The sequence below is a fragment of the Sphaeramia orbicularis genome, chromosome 11 (genome assembly GCF_902148855.1).
Source record: "Sphaeramia orbicularis chromosome 11, fSphaOr1.1, whole genome shotgun sequence".
In the NCBI taxonomy this organism is placed as follows: domain Eukaryota; kingdom Metazoa; phylum Chordata; class Actinopteri; order Kurtiformes; family Apogonidae; genus Sphaeramia; species Sphaeramia orbicularis.
Window position 1 is genome coordinate 10,503,388 of NC_043967.1, and position 16,310 is coordinate 10,519,697.

General features: G+C 39.6%; 1 protein-coding gene across 40 annotated transcripts in view; it reads left to right on the plus strand.

Moving 5' to 3' along the window:
* clasp2 (cytoplasmic linker associated protein 2) overlaps positions 1 to 16,310 on the plus strand; it is a 90,447-nt gene that overhangs the window by 54,596 nt on the left and 19,541 nt on the right. For 6 of the 40 annotated variants that reach the window (XM_030147219.1, XM_030147230.1, XM_030147232.1 and 3 more), the window contains 14 exons: positions 177 to 200; positions 812 to 829; positions 3,116 to 3,217; positions 3,436 to 3,462; positions 5,686 to 5,712; positions 7,363 to 7,536; positions 8,664 to 8,708; positions 12,284 to 12,391; positions 13,264 to 13,326; positions 13,925 to 14,031; positions 14,187 to 14,210; positions 14,351 to 14,506; positions 15,891 to 15,982; positions 16,087 to 16,150. In XM_030147219.1, coding sequence (XP_030003079.1) covers positions 177 to 200; positions 812 to 829; positions 3,116 to 3,217; positions 3,436 to 3,462; positions 5,686 to 5,712; positions 7,363 to 7,536; positions 8,664 to 8,708; positions 12,284 to 12,391; positions 13,264 to 13,326; positions 13,925 to 14,031; positions 14,187 to 14,210; positions 14,351 to 14,506; positions 15,891 to 15,982; positions 16,087 to 16,150 — 1,031 coding nt within the window. The remainder of the gene's footprint in view (positions 1 to 176; positions 201 to 811; positions 830 to 3,115; positions 3,218 to 3,435; positions 3,463 to 5,685; positions 5,713 to 7,362; positions 7,537 to 8,663; positions 8,709 to 12,283; positions 12,392 to 13,263; positions 13,327 to 13,924; positions 14,032 to 14,186; positions 14,211 to 14,350; positions 14,507 to 15,890; positions 15,983 to 16,086; positions 16,151 to 16,310) is intronic. The other 34 variants (XM_030147220.1, XM_030147231.1, XM_030147223.1 and 31 more) reach the window with 26 other exon arrangements.

The following is a 16,310-nucleotide window of genomic DNA, read 5'->3' on the forward strand; positions in this document are numbered from 1 at the left end:
CCCCTTTCATTCCTTTAAATTTATGATTTTTACTTTAATTAAATTTACACAATTTGCCCCCTCGTGTGCGTTTTTTTTTTTTTAATCCTTCTAATCATTTTTCCTCCATTCCTTATTTTCCTTTTACCTTTGTTTCTTTGCTTTATTTTTCCCCGTCCTTCTCTCTGCTACTAAAGATGATGCCTCTGATAAAACGGATGGTAAGATCATCTCACTCCCCCCTCTACCAGCAACACCCCCTTCATTTTTTTCCTGTTGTCTCTGTTTTTTCTATCACTTCATTCCAGTCCATTTTAACTGTTTTTGGCAGTGTGTGGTCACAGCGCCCCCTGCTGTCAGTCTTTCATCAACCCTCATTCACATCAAAATTCTGTTCATCACATCATGAATCTAATGTTTTACTTGACATGACATTTACTTCATCCCCTGCTTTTTACAAAATATTAATTTCATTACTCACATGGAATTTACCAGTTCATACTGACAAAGTGTGAACTGTTAAATTGGTACTGGTAAAAAAAAAAAAAAAAAATGGTAAATTGAACTAGTATGAAAACTGAATGGCAGCCTATCGCTTTTTTGTTTTTTATGTTTATTATAAGTATCGTACTATGTGCAGTAATTAATGTACAAACCAAAGTGAACAATTCATTCATTCATACTTGTAGTCATGTATGTAATGCAGATGCTGAGGTTTTACTATGATAATTAGAGTGTGTGGGGTTTTTTATTTATTTATTTATTTTATTACTAAACTCATGTAAGATTAAATGTGACATTTACAACCTGCTCCTTCTTTGTCTGTCTGTAGGGACCAGATCAGACAATGGTAAGATTGTGGTCAGGTGGATGTGTATGTGTGCACAATACAGGGATGCTCTAGTTGGGGAAAAATTATAGATGGATGAAACCAAATGTTAACTTTACATGAACCACCAGGAATCAGGACTGAAGCAAAGCATCATAGTGTTAGAATTATTTGGGTTTCAGAGCAATCATTTAAATCCACAGTATGCAGCATTTTCAACATTTAGGCCAAAATTTATATATTTCCTTCATTTGTGAATATCACATTTTTCCACCAATTTTTGTGATAAATAAAATCTGTCTTTTAATAAATGGAGCATTTTCCCACAAAGACATGTTGTATATACAAATGCTCCGGTTTTAGGATTCTTACAGTTTTAGGATTCTTTGACATTTCTACAGCTGTAATATGATAATATTTGTAATATGAGGCTCATTTATGAGTCTTATTAATGACTGTAACAAAATGGTTCTTGTTTATGATGAGCTGAGGTATAGATCTAAAGATCAGCTCTGGTAGGGATGGATAAGCCAAAGAAAAGCCTGTTTTTCTCTTTGGTAGGTGAAGCTACTTCAAAACATATCTGCAGATGTTTGGATGTGAAAAACTGACCTTTTCAAGAGGTTGTTTGAACCACTGAGAAGAGTCAGTGTTCCGATAAATTTTTTGTGAATAGGGCAAAAACCTGAAAATATCATGCATTTAACCATAATCACTGTCTGCTGCAGTTGTTGACGAAAATACGCATACTGGGTATTTAAATTGAAGAATCGCTTATCGCATTTGGAACTCGACAAAATGACGCATTATTTTGTCTTAAATCAACCATATTAGTAGAGACAATAAGTTGAAATATCAGTGTGTCATTCAACAGAAAGCTATTTAGTCCATGAATGGATTAGGGCAAAACTGGGGGTGTTTTCACACCAGCAGCTTTCAGTCCAATAATCCAAATTGTTGTTTTCTCCTTGGGCAGGTGTGATCCCCTGCACAGTTATCAGTTCAGTTTAAAACTGTCACTTTAAAAAGAAATTAGCCATGACCCACAGTACAGTAGCCTGGCCAGCCTTCTGTCTTTCTCAATGAAAAATCCATCTGGAATCGCAGGGCTTGAATCCAAACTAACAGGCACTGAGTAAACCAATCACAGATAAGACAGACATGACGCTTTTGTCAGAGAAACTTAAGAATACAGGTTGTAATCTGTAATTTAATTTATATGGACAACCTGGACCTTCTGATGTCATTAACATTCCAGTACCATTGGCCAAGTACCACATTCACTGTGGAAAAATGGAGAGGGAATAAATCCTCCTTCCCTTGTTTTATGAATGAATTTAAACTGTTTTTCAGCTCTCTTACTACTTTAGGAATCTGGAAGGTTGCTAGAATTATCAGCCAAAATATATCAAAAGTGTTATTACTTTGATGTATTTGTTCCTTCTTTTGATATTTGTAGTGTTATTTACTACTGTTACTGGTTGGTGCCCCCTTGTGGATTGTTAATCCTCAACAAGTGTTTATATATTGCTTTTGTTTATTATTATTGGTAATAATAATAATAATAATGAAAAAATCTGTAATTCAATCCTTATTTTTGAATCAAATAAACGACAGCAGTTGTAAAGAGGTTTGTGGACTTGGAACTGACTTTGACTCGGTGTGTATGACGCATTGTACCCCCCCCCCCCCCCCCCCCCCCCCCCGACTTGGAATTAGTCCGGTATAAAATAGATCGGGCGTATTTCACAGATGGCTGGCCAGGCTAACGATATAGACCCATATTGTTTTAGTCATTTGCTTGTCTCTACAGTACATGGTGCCAGTAAACAGATTGAACATTCCTGCTTGGTTTGCATTTTGGTTCATTTAAATTTTTCTCTGTGTGAAAAGAAATGGAATCAAAGGAGAAAACGCAAATCATCAGCTGATTCAGACAAGAGCAACTAATTATATGTGTGAAAACACCCTGAGACTAGCTGGCCAACATCAGTCCCTCCTTACTTAATCCACTGAAGCATCCCTGATGTGTACACTGTATATCTGAATGTGCTTCTGGCTGAAGGAATGACTATGGCCCTCTTTAGATCTTGCCATGGGTTTATAGTTTAGGATCTGCTCAATCAGCAGCATTAGTTGCATTGCCTCAGTTGTAGTGCTTCCTAGATTCTGGGCTTTTTCAGCTGCAAACATGTCTGTGACTGGGTGTCTTAGCCTGGGGAGAACAGTGTGTTTACTTACAGTAGGATTTCTGTATATGCAGTTGTTTTTGTGTGTTGACTGTTGTTCCCTCTGCGTGTATTTCAGGCCGCGTACGTACTAAGCAACCTTTGTCCACCGCCAGCAGCGTGTCTAGCCAGGTGGACTCAAGAGGACGAAGCCGCACCAAGATGGTGTCACAGTCACAGCGTAAGTACAGCTACACACACTACACTGAACCCAGAGCTTGACTTGGACACAACTGTGAGTGAAACATTGTACTTGAATATACACAACAACAGAAGTGGAGTGTGTCAGAGGTCGGTGGGATGTGAGTTTGTGGTTTTTCAGGCACTTGTTGTGGAGTTTATTCACTTGTTGCCTTCATGGTGACTATAAGCTCCATGTAAATGTTTTTGTGCCTTCAGGTTCGGACGAATCCGATTGCACACCAGGTATTCTGTTTGTGTGTCAGAGTCAGAGTGTGTGTGTCTTTGTGTACCACAGTGGGAATGGTGGCCCACCTGCTACTGCTGTCATTCTGATCAAAGTGTTTTTTGTTTTGTAAAGAGCAGTATGAGTGTGTGTTACTGTGTTTTGGTTTTGGTTTTTTGCCTTGCATGCTGCTGTGTTTCATCACTGAGGTTGATGTGGTGGACAGATTATTTCTGTCCTGGCTCTCGCTGTCATTCTATTGACTCAGAATTATCCAAAACTTCAGATGCATATGTAGTTCCTGAGTTAGCCACACAGTGTGTTTGCACAGTGGAAATGGCTTGTAGTGATCACTCTTACCAAGTCTAAATGATATTGGTAAATGATTATTTTATTTAATTTGTTATTTGTCATAATACCCACTTTTATTCATGATAATAAGGTAGATATTTATGTTGTATGTATTATGCTGGTATGTTGATTATAACAGTTCAAACATCATGAACACAGTATTAGCCTGATTTTCACCTTAATACCCTCCTCATGCTTTTAAGTGACTCAAACCAGCATACTGAAACTTTAACATTATCCTCCCACAGGCTCATTAAAAACTCTTCTGACTTATGGCTATTATCAATCCACTTGACAGAGCCAACTTCAGCCAGTGCACGTTTGTCCAAGTGACCACAGCCAAGGCTTTTACTTTACTTGTTATTTCTATAGCCAATACCAGGAACACTGAGTTGCAGTGCTGCAGCTTGTTTGCTTACAGTTGAAAAATGTTTTTCAGAATTGTTATTTTCATTTTCATTTTAAGTTGTTTTACTGTCCTGCTGCAATTTCAGTGTTGACATACAATAGTGCTAACCTCGGGTATGAAGAAACAATATGAGAATTGCGGCAAATGTTTTGAGTATTAGAAGCAAATTATTTGTAGAGATTGTTGATCCAAACAGTTTATCATTGAAAGTGGACAGTTTGGGTCTGTCCTGTTTTTAAATCAGATTTAAACACAGCACAGGACTGCAAGACTACTTCAGCACAAAGAATTATCTGTCATTATAGGGAACATAAATATATGCCAGACAGAAAACCTACCCACATATGACCTTTTGACTGGTAGGTTTATTCATATTGAGTATAAAAGTCTAATGTTAATCATCATCATCAGTCCCATTTTACATTTAGTTCTCATTACAATACAGTAATTGTTCTGTAAATTCACAGAAGAAATTGTCAACTGTACTTTTTTCTACATGATTATCGTGTTGTTTTTTTACCCTCGGCCCTTGCCACAGGGTATGGTCATCAGTCCGTTTGTCCATATTATGTGCAAAAATTTTGGCATGGACTGAAGGCTGAGGGTTTTCAAGTGCGGGCATGTTATGTTTTTAATTTGGACCTTCTATACAAACAATTCCTGTTCAAAATGTACGTTTTCTGTATCGTGTTCACTCTCCTCCATGTTTGATCATTTGTCTTGAAGAACGCAAAGTACCAAATAATACCAAAAAATACAATCATAAAGAGTATAATTTCTAATATGAAAGGATACCGTATGGTCCCTACGGTCAAGTGATACACAGTCCATCATCTCCATCATCATCCTGAACTGTAACTGGGGTCACAGTATGCTGTTTCCACTGTGGATTTAACTGCTTATATAGTGATTGTGCACGGATGGCTTCGATACCAGCTTGGAAACAACTTTAAAAGTGGACAGTGATTGGACCACAGTCAAGCGCCTCAAACTGAGCTTTACACAGAGACCCAAATGTCAGAATGACCAAAACAGGAAATGGCAGCTGAACAGAGTCAGTGTTTTAGCAGTGTGTGTTTGTGAATGAGAGAGTGTGTGGGGTTGACTTTTCTAGGCATTTTCTTTTCCTCATTGTGAGCAGGCTTTGCTTCATACGTATGCTGTGCCAGATGTCCCAACATGCACTGCTTCTCCCAGCCAGTCCATCTGCAGCTGGTTCAGTGTGTGTATGTTTCAGCTGCACATCTTCAGTACCTGTGTTCTCTTGAAATAAATGGATTTGTTTTTTTGTAAATTAAAAAGCCTCAGCTTCGCCTTCATTCTTGGAACACCAGGATGCACCTCATTGTCCTTTGTGTTCTAACTCCCATAACGCTTTTTTTTGTTTTACGCTAATACCCATAATTCATCTGGTTTAATCTGCTGTTCCTTCCCCTCGCCTCTGCCTCCCCCTTCCTCCCAACCAATGGGCTTAATGGCTCAGGATCTCAGTCTGCTACCCCTGTTGGTGGTAAGATTACAACGCTACTTCTTTTTACCCGCTCTCTTGTCTTTACTGCCTTTCCTCTGTTGCTCTGATTTCCCACCTTTTTTTTCATGTGCACACAAAAAGGTCACTGAACAATCCCCTTCCTACACACACTTGGGCTGAGGCATGATGAGAGTTAAGAGACACGGACTGTCAACTTGGCTGTTATTTGATCATCTTGTGCTGCTTTGGGATCTTCTTATTTCTGCACTCTTAATGTTTGCTTATGTTTATTTGAAGGATAGGTTTAAGACTGAAAGAGGCTGATTTAGCTTGAGTTGAACAAATTGCTTAAATATTTTAGTGGGAATGGTAATTTTTGCATTTCAGTTTCACTGAAATCTAAAAATTTTGACCTGATTTCTCTTTTTCTAGGGTCTGTATCAAACGAGCATTTTCAACATCTAGAAAACATATTTTGCAAGCTGGGGCATCTCTGTATCACCACAATGCTTCATTTATAGTGTTGTGATTCATTTTATTTATTAAAAACTGCAGCTCCTGCAACTTGGATTTTGACAGTATTTAATTGAAGTTTTCAGCCCTAAACCTTTATAAGTTCAGGTAACTGTAGGTCTAGGAGCAGATCAAATATAAATGTCTATTTTTGTTTGGTATTATATGACACAAGTATCAGTAAAGACTTTTACCAGAGGGTTGGGGGAGTCAGTTGTAATCTGCATTCACTTATAATATTAAAACAGCCTCTCTCTTTTAAGTGTGTGAGTTCTTTAGCCATATTTATTGCTAGGTGTTTAGCATATAGACGTAGATGCTCATGTGTTGTCTTTGTGTGTGTGTGTGTGTGTGTGTGTGTGTGTGTGTGTGTGTGTGTGAGAGAGAGAGAGAGAGAGAGAGAGAGAATATGTGGCTTTAGTTAAGATTTTGTGTCACTGTCAGAAAGGCGAAGAGAGTCGTCTCTTTGCTCTCATTTTTAGTCGTGTTGAAATGTGTTAAGGTCCCTGTTTTGAGCACAAGGTCTTTTCACGCTCTATCCAGCACCACTGAGCAGCTTTTTCCCAAATGTTTGTCATCAGGTTGATAGTGGAATAACAGTAGAAAACACTGTGAGCTTTGCATCTGGAGACAGGATGTCTTGGGGAGGAGAAATTGACACCCCTATTACTAAAAATGATTTATTGATTTTGTGACTTATCTCAGTGGAAACATACTGGAGGTATATTCCACTACGTCTTAAATAAGCATCATGTTCTATTAAATTTCCCTTAGGAGATCAATGAAGTTCATCTCATGTTCTTAATATTCCTCTTAATATAACTTAGTTGTTTCAGTTTTTCAACATTGTCTCTCCAATCTAGGAATACTGTCCACTATGTGGTTTTCTGCCTCAAGAGTCCTTTTTCCAAAGACATCAAACACTGTGATGTTTCCCATTAGGACTGGCTATTTCTAATATACATTTTGTTTGTGAAATTCACTAAGTGTGCTTGAAGCTCAGCGTGTTAAGAAAAAAGCAGTAGCAGCCATCTTTTTAGTGCTGTGTATAAAAGTAGTCATGATTATTTCAGTGACTCTGTAGCGGACACTGTTAAAGCTGCATGTGTAAATGGCTCTGACTCTGCGTTCTCTCTCTGTATTCTGTTTTCTTCTATTCCTGCGTTTCTTATGAAGCTGGCAGTCGAAGTGGCTCCCCGGGTCGTGTGCTGACGAGTACGGCACTGAGCACCATGAGCTCAGGGGCCCACAGGGTGTTGGCTGGAAGCAGCAGAGACGGACACAGGCGCAGCCGAATCCCACGAAGTCAGGGATGCTCTAGAGACTCATCCCCCACCCGGCTGTCTGTTGGTAAGTGAGTGAAGCCCAAACACAAACTATGGACCCTCCATCTTTACATCAGGGTTGTTGCTCTGGAAAAACTAAGTAATTAATGATGAAAGTGAAGTAACTAATGATGATTAGCTTATTATAATGCATATTTAAATGCCAAATCACAGAATTTATGTAAAATCAACAATGAAGAAATATACAGTGTGTATGGTCAGATACTATCGTTGCATATGGGTTATTGTCAGAAAGAAGGACTGAGAAAGTGGACTGACAGACATGGAAATGATCTAAGTAAATAGAAAAAAGATGATTGATCACAGCCTATTTTATCTCTCCCTCTCCCACTCTTGATCACCATGGTCGTATAGTAACCACCTATCCACATTACACAAACTCTGAGAAAAACTGAAGTTTCACAGTGTTGTGCCGGGCCCTAAACCTTCATATTTCTGAATGACCACCTCATCATCTATGACTCAACCCTGTGCTGTAGTGTAAACTCCACAGGTGTAGCCAGTATAACAATACGCAAAGAGCCTGTGTATTTTGCATGTCCATGGAAGCCAAAATATTAGATGAGATGAGATGAGATTAGATTAGATTGGATTGGATTGGTCCTTTGGGCCAAGCTCTCAAGAAATTGAGGTTCCAATAGCAGCACACCAAATGTGCACACACAAGAAAATAGCAATACATTAACTGTTAAAAAAAAAAAAAACAACAGTAGTGATAAAATAGGCAATTGCACATTGGAAAGTACTAGTAGAAACGGGAGTATCAAAGTAGTAGTAATAATAATAATAATAATAATAAAAATATTAATAATAATAGCTAATTATGTTATAATATTATAATATGCACAATATATATGTATATGTTGCACTCTGGTCATAGTTTCTTTCCCCAAAATGCAGTTGTATAAAATGCTTTATTAATAGGAGCTTACATTAAATATTTTACTTGGTCAGTTTTATTCATTTTGTTTGAACAGTTTAAGTTCTTTATTTTTTTGAAGTTGCCTTTGACCAGAGTGAATCACACTCAGTCATGTCTTCCACTCTCAGATCTCAACTCTTTTCTTCCCCTCCTGTTCCCTGTCCTCTTCTTCCTCTGCTCCTCTCCCTTTCCCTGCTTCTGTCCTCTAGCTCCTTCCAGTATTAGTTCCATCTACAATGGTGCGAGTCGAGGAGGTAAGACTTGGACCTTGAACAGACAAACCCCGTCCATCCATCTCTGCACCTCGCTCTGTCCTGATCTCTGTCTTCATTTAAAAATCATCCTCCTTTAATTCCATCCTTCTGTATATTCTCACAATCCCATTCCCTCCATCATCAAGCTGTCGCCCACTGCTTCAGCCTCATAGAGCCCGTGTCTCTCTCTAACCTGTCTCTGAAAACATGGCTGTGTTGTTATGGTGATGGGTGCCAATGATCAGCAGATATTGTCAGAGTGCCTCCCCCCTTTCTGTACTAACTTGTTGTCAGTGGCCGTTGAATGAAACTTGAATGAAACTTCTCGCAGGAGCGGTGAAAGCTTCATCGGGGCTTTGAAACCTGTCGGTAGGCTGTAATTAACGCTGACTGGCTGAGAAACAGCAATGAACGATGAAGTTAATTGCAATGCTATGGATGAAAACGCAGATCCTTCCCTCGTCCCCTCCCTTTTGATTCCATTCATCTAAAATCACTTTCTTTTCTGTTTGGTGTGTGTTGTGTGTCTGGGTGAGATGTTGAGTGAATATTAAGTTTGTCCTTTTTTAAATGTGAGTCCAGTGGTGTCCTGGTCCTTTTGGGTGCATAGAAAACTAATCACCATTCTGATAAATCACAAGCCATTTGAGTCATTTTCTTAAACAGAAATGCTAGAAAACAGACATATTCTACAAGGGCTGGGCCATAGATGACTTCCTCAATATTAATATAACAAAAGTTTGATAAATATACATTATAATTTTAGTCCTGAGGTGTAGACGTACCCAGAATCCTAATCTGCAACATAGTGCATTGGTGTAGGTTTAGTCTGTGTAACTGTCAAAGTAGAAGAAGGCCAGTCTGTTGTGTTTGCAGCAGCTGAACAGGTTATTAAGAATGCCAAATAGAGGAATCATTGATAAATTGTTATTTCAGTTTTACCCAAGTGCATTTTTAAAGGAGAATGGGAATCATTATCAGAATTATGTAAGGCTGTGTTTCCCAAACACGGGGTCAGGACACAAAATAGGTCAACAATTGGTAGAGGAAAATATAGTGCGGTGATATGGCATCTGAAATAATTTTCCTAGTTATTACAGAAGAAAACTGTACTATAGAAGAGTTTATAAATGTCGACCTCAAAACAGATGTGGAATTGCAGAGGAGAGGTTTCAGTTGAATAAGATGTAATGAACAAGACAGAAATGAGGCAACGATACAAAGTCGAAAGATGCAACAAGATAGAAAGTATGTTGTTACGGGTTCGGGTTTCCCAGGTTAAAAAAAATGATGGCTCAGTCTCCAAACTCTTCTGTGATTTTATTTAACACCTCTCCGACCAGAACAAATATGTAAAAACATTTATTACAGTACAAAAAAAAACAAAAGTATATACAAGGGGAAAAACCAACCACGCTCACAGGAAATTCACAGCACTGAGACCAAACCCTATCTACCTGTCTGGAAGAAAACCCCTCATTAAATACCCTTCACCCCTCCCCTGGGCATACCAAATCAATGAAAGAGAGGGTTTTAACAAAAACTTCAAAGCTCAGGAAAAAATAATTTACCAAATAATAACATTCATTAACAAATATTCTGCCATCAAAATGCCCTTCATGTGGCCTTTACTTTAAATGTAAATAACACAAAAACCAACATAATTGAATAAACGGAGGAAAAAAAACAGTCTAAGTCACCTGACTTCCAATGGTGCGCCACAATGCACCATAAAAGGGTTAACCAGAAAGCGCCCCGGTTCACCATCCAAAGTGGTGAACGGAGGCGGCGGACACGGCAGCATCAGCAGACTCGGTGAGTCTGTGAGTCTAAGTGTAGGCGTCGAGTGTGCACCCTTGAACACACTAGTAACCGGGGAATAAAACAGTTCAGAAAGGAGGGATGTGGGGACAACCTACTCTCCAGCACATCTGTTGTAGGGTGGCTCTGTGGGACACTGGCGCTCTACACATGCCGCCTCCTCCCACAGAGACACGGGGAAAACGTGACAGTGATGTGATGCCTATGGCCGCTCTGTCACATACATTAAGTAAATTAAGAACTAGACTTTTCAAGACAATGTTTTGAAGTGGAAGTATGGAAGTAAATAAAAAAGTATATTTATGGAAGTTATATTTTTGCCGCTATGTATACCTACATATGTGTATATACACATAGATAGATAGATAGATAGATAGATAGATAGATAGATAGATAGATAGATAGATAGATAGATAGATAGATAGATAGATAGATAGATAGATACTTTATTCATCCCATAGGGAAATTTACATATTCACAAATTTACATATGTGATATCCTTCTGCAAACTGTCATTTTCCTGCTCAGCAGGACTGCTTGCTTTGTTTACAGAACATACTGTGCTTTACAGTCATATTTCACAACACAATCTACATTTTAATCTTAATTAACCCTGATGCTTAGATGTAACCATCACATCCCGAAAAGTACCAAGGCAATTAGATAGCAAATAGGTTGGAATTGAAGACAGCAGGGATTTAATTCAATGGGTATCACTTTGGACTGCATTGTGGAAGACTCAGGTTCGATTCCCGCTCAAAGCAGCAATTTTTTCTTCAGATTTTCAAACAGGGGGCACAGCACCAAGGGCGCCGGTAGGTATATCTGGCATTGATATAAATCAGCCACTGGGACGACGTTCAGAGTGCAGGATTCAGAGCACAGCGCTTAATACACTGAACTGACACAGAACTGAGAAGTAACACGGCACACTGCCACATCTAACATGTAGCTCCACCCACCTTCTCCAGCCTCAATGTCACTGACTTTACAGAGCAAAGGACACCATAAAACAACAACATATAGAGCATTTACAACAATAATTCCTATTCTGTACTATGCACTATCACTAATTTATTGTTTCTTCCATCAGTTGCCACAGTACTGTGCTAGCAAAATGCACAAAAGAATGCACTGAAGTATACGCTATATATCACCACAGTACTGTGGCAACAAGAGGATAATGAGTTCATGTAACAGTATCCCTGATTGGCTCTAGTACAAATGCTGACATTTGATTGGCTCTGGCAATAGACAAACTGATAGTTCGTGCCACAGTACTGTGGCAGTAGCCACTGCATAGTCTTTTTTTCTGATTTTATGGCATTTTATAGATCAAAATAATGTGAAGAATATCATAGTAACAGAATTCTCCACTTATTGCCCTGAGGTAGTTCTGCCTAACTGTTTAACAGAGGAAGGTGAAGAAGTTAAGATTCCCCATTTGGACCAGAACCTCTGAGCTCAGATTCTTTGTTGTCAATAAGTCACTCTTACCTGTTCTGTCTCATTTATGTCTTTGTCCCTGTACTTGTCCACTCTCCTCTTTGTCACTGCTCTTCTGTCTTCTTTTTTCCTGTCCCCTTATTGTCTTCTTTGTGCCTTCTACGTCTCTGCTTGTCTATCTTCTTGATTCTCTTGTTTATGTCTTCGCTGTTCTTGCTACTATTTACCCCTTTTGCTTCCTCCTCCTCTTTGTGCCCCTTCCCCCTTTTCTCTGTTGCGGTGTGGCGTTGTAACCCTGGTGGCGTTAGCTCGGGGCAGTCGTATCCCCCGGCCCAGTATGAGTCAGGGCTGCAGCAGAGAGGCCAGCAGAGAGAGCAGCCGGGACACCAGCCCCGTACGCTCCTTCACACCTCTGGGTGAGTAGTAGGAGTGGACAGACACCCAGGAGAGACACAGAGTACAACCAAGGAGGAGGGACACATTAGAGGATCACAGTGTTTCTCTCTTCAGGTTTTTGCTACTCTTTAAAAAGCTAGCAGGAAGCAAAGAAATGTAGGCTTATATTTAGATAAAGTATCTACTTAAGCTGGTTTTCATCCAAATCTATCACAATTTTAGAAAGTTATCAGAAGAAACTGCAAATTTGGTGTGCATTTCCATCCACTATTGTTATGCAGCTATTAAGAGTTGGTTCTTCATTATCAGCATCATGGTTTAAAACTCTGCCATTTAGGCAGTGTTTCATACAGTAACATGCTACCTGAGTTACTGATTGAGGAACAGATAACTGGGGAGCTTTTGTTATTCAAAAACTTGAAGCTGTTTTCGCTTTTGTGCCCAGATCAAAGCACTGATCAGGATCATATAATACTGTTTCGAAATGGTTTATTAAAGCCTTTGGTGAACATTTGACTGAACTTTTTGAAGCTCTTCATCTATGTTGGTGTTTGTTCTAGTCTCTATTCAATATGTCCTTTCTCTTTCTTTCTTGTATTAAATAAGTGAACACTGTAGCCTCCTCACTCATCCACGCATGAAGATACATAAATATTTGCTTAATGTTTCCATTGTTTTATTGAAAAGGGGAAAACAGCTGGATGGAAAAGCACAAGTAAACATAAAACAGACAAAATAGAGTTGGTTGAAAAAGGTGCATGTGTTTGTAGAGTTTTGGCCTTCCTCACCACTCTCACACCCTGTTTGATCAGTGTGAGGGTTGTGTGTTTGTCTTGTGCATGTGTGTGAGTGTTAAAACTCCGTATGTGTGTGTTTTTAATCTTGGTTGCAGCAACGCGGAGCTACTCTCGCTCCACCGGAGCTCTTCACACACCTGATGCTTTTGGGGCTGCAGGTGAAGGCTGAGTACCTCTACTTCTGTGTACCTCACCCACCTCACCTTATTTGTTTCTGTTAACTGCGTTTCTTTTTTGCGTTCTCTGTAGTGTCTTGCATTTTCTCCTATATTTTTTATCAATGTGTTTCTCTCCATTTGCCTCAGTGTTGTTGTTTTGTTTTTTTTTTAACATTGTGCTCCAGGATGTCACAGCCTTCCAGTGGAATTGCATGCTTCCGCCCGTTCAGTTGCCACAACAACCATTCTTCCAGTTTTATCAGTGCCCATTTGTTTCTTTATTTAGCGCTGTCCCTTTGTCTTTGGGGATACCAATGCAGTTCTCCGCAGTTTTGTCATACTTTGTTCCTCAGTGGCGCCTGCAACATCACCTCACGGGTCATTCCATCGACTTACAGGGTTGAATCATGGGAAATATGGAGTGTGTGAGTTGCACGGATGATGAGGAGAGTGAGAAATGTGGATGGACTGACAGAGAACATGTGAGAGGAAAGTTGATGAGTGACATAGTTTTGTAAAACTTTGTAATTCTCTGTAATTTTCTTGTAATTTTCTTTTCCCTGCTATCTCTCTTCTTCTCCTGTCTCATTCTGTGTAGGGTCAGGGTTTGGCATCAGTCAGTCCAGTCGCCTCTCCTCTTCAGTCAGCGCCATGAGGGTCCTCAACACTGGCTCAGATGTAGAAGAGGCTCTTGCAGATGCGCTGGTATGAAAATACAAAAAACACAACACTAACACATAAAAACTACCAACTCTGCACATTTCTGTAAATAATACAGTAATCATGTAAGCCTACACATCCCAGAGTGTGTGTCTGTGTGTTGACTAACCCTTGGTTCTACCTCTGTTTAACGCCGTCAGCTGTTGGGAGACATGCGGTCCAAGGTCAGCTTCTTCTGCCGCCTCATACCTGTGTGGTGTTCGTGTTTGTGTTCCTTCATTGCATGTCTCTGCCCGTGTTCTTCTCTCGTGGTTCATTTCAGTTTAATTTTGTACTGCTCCTTTTCCTTTCCCTTCACCTGCAGAAGAAGCCAGCTCGGCGGCGATACGAAAACTACGGCATGTACTCTGATGACGACGCCAACAGTGATGCTTCCAGTGCCTGCTCCGAGAGGTCCTACAGCTCCAGGAATGGAGGGGCCATCCCCACCTACATGAGGCAGACGGAGGATGTGGCTGAGGTTAGCGGCAGCATGAGTAGAAGAGAGAACAACATTTACACACAAGTCCAAATAATGATCTGGATTTAATACAACTGATGGTTTTAAGAGTTTGACAGTGTTTACTTTGACACTCTCCTGCGGTACAGGCTGGCCTTAAGGTGCCCAGTACAGTTTTATACCTCCAATAGACCTGTGAAGCTGTTTTTCTTTTTGTGAGTAGGAGGCTGACAGTACAAAGAAGGTGAGGTATCGACCTCACAGTTTAGGATAACATAAAAATAGCAAGAAAACTGCATAAGGCTAGGAGTGTTTTAATTTATTTTGAGCAGACAGTTGTGCAAGGCAGTTAGTTCCATCTGCTGTCATTTAGTCCCCCTGAGGTAGCTCTGTATAGCCTGTAAGTAAAATGTAAGCAGTGAATATTCACACTGGCATAGGTCACAACACGCCATAAAGCATCACTGAAATGACATAATAAAGAGAATAGTAAAACAGAGCTTTTGCACTTAGGATGAATGTTCCAATTGGTGCTCATCACAATATTCCACTTATGTAAAGGATTGGAAAGAAGCAGGCAGTTCTTGTGTGGGGATATCAGGAGGAGTTGTAAATGAAGAGTGTTGGTGGGAAAATGATAAAAGAGAATGAACCCTTCTTCATTTACCAGGTAACTAGTAGAGACAAGGCGTTTGTGGTTTTAAGCTCATGTCTATGAACAGGTGAATATTTGTAGTGGAGCGATTATGTGATATCTGTTAACTGTACCATGTTTCTGAAGGTTAAGCTGAGGAAGGATACCCGTTGAAATGAACACTTAACACAGGGTTGTTTGGCTGAGGTCCGCAATTTCTGTTGAAGACAATTACTGTTAAATGCATCACATGCAGCTGTTTTCATTTTTAAATGCTCAAAATTATATTCCCGTGTCTGTATGAAATACATTTATTTAAGATAGTCAACATTCTATCCAACCGCCAAATCTAAGTTGACTGTCAAATTTTGAGTTGGTGGAAGCCCTGTTAAAGATGAACAGAACATGGAACTTCTTAACATTGTAAATGTAACAGCTCAGCTAATGATCAAATCTAAACACTGATTTACATTCCATGTTACTGCAGAATTTTGAATGTTGAGGAACATTCTACAAGTTTCTCTTCATTTGTGTATTAATCAATTAAAAAATGGAGCAAAAGAAGAGAAGTCATAGAAGACGCCGAGGTCCATTTTCTCCACTTTCTCGTATGAGTGCATTGCAATAATCTGTCCACCCGAATACGCTATGGATAATAAGCCTGAACCTTGTAGAATGTATTGCTGAATACGATCTTTTTTGCTCTTTTGAGCATATTTGGCTCGAGCTGATCTTCGCTGATCTGTACTGATGTGTTGGTGTCGACTGCAGGTGCTGAACCGATGTGCTAGTGCCAACTGGTCTGAGAGGAAGGAGGGGTTGTTGGGTCTACAAGCATTGCTTAAAAACCAGCGCACCCTAAGGTCAGTCACACACTGAGATTTCGTGTGTGTATGTGATTTTTTTTTTTTATAAATGTAACAGTGATTTTAATTGATTAATCTAACTGTGACTTTTTAATCTGCAGTCGGGTAGAGCTGAAGAGACTGTGTGAAATCTTCACCAGGATGTTTGCAGACCCTCACAGTAAGGTATGGATGCATGCAGTGAATGATCTAACATGAACACACAGTCACAGGTTTACAGTACCACGGCACACAGTCATTGTTTATTTACTCACGTTGGTTTGACTTTGACTTCACACTTTGTGTATCCCACCATCCTTCACTTTACCGGATTCTGCCAAATTAT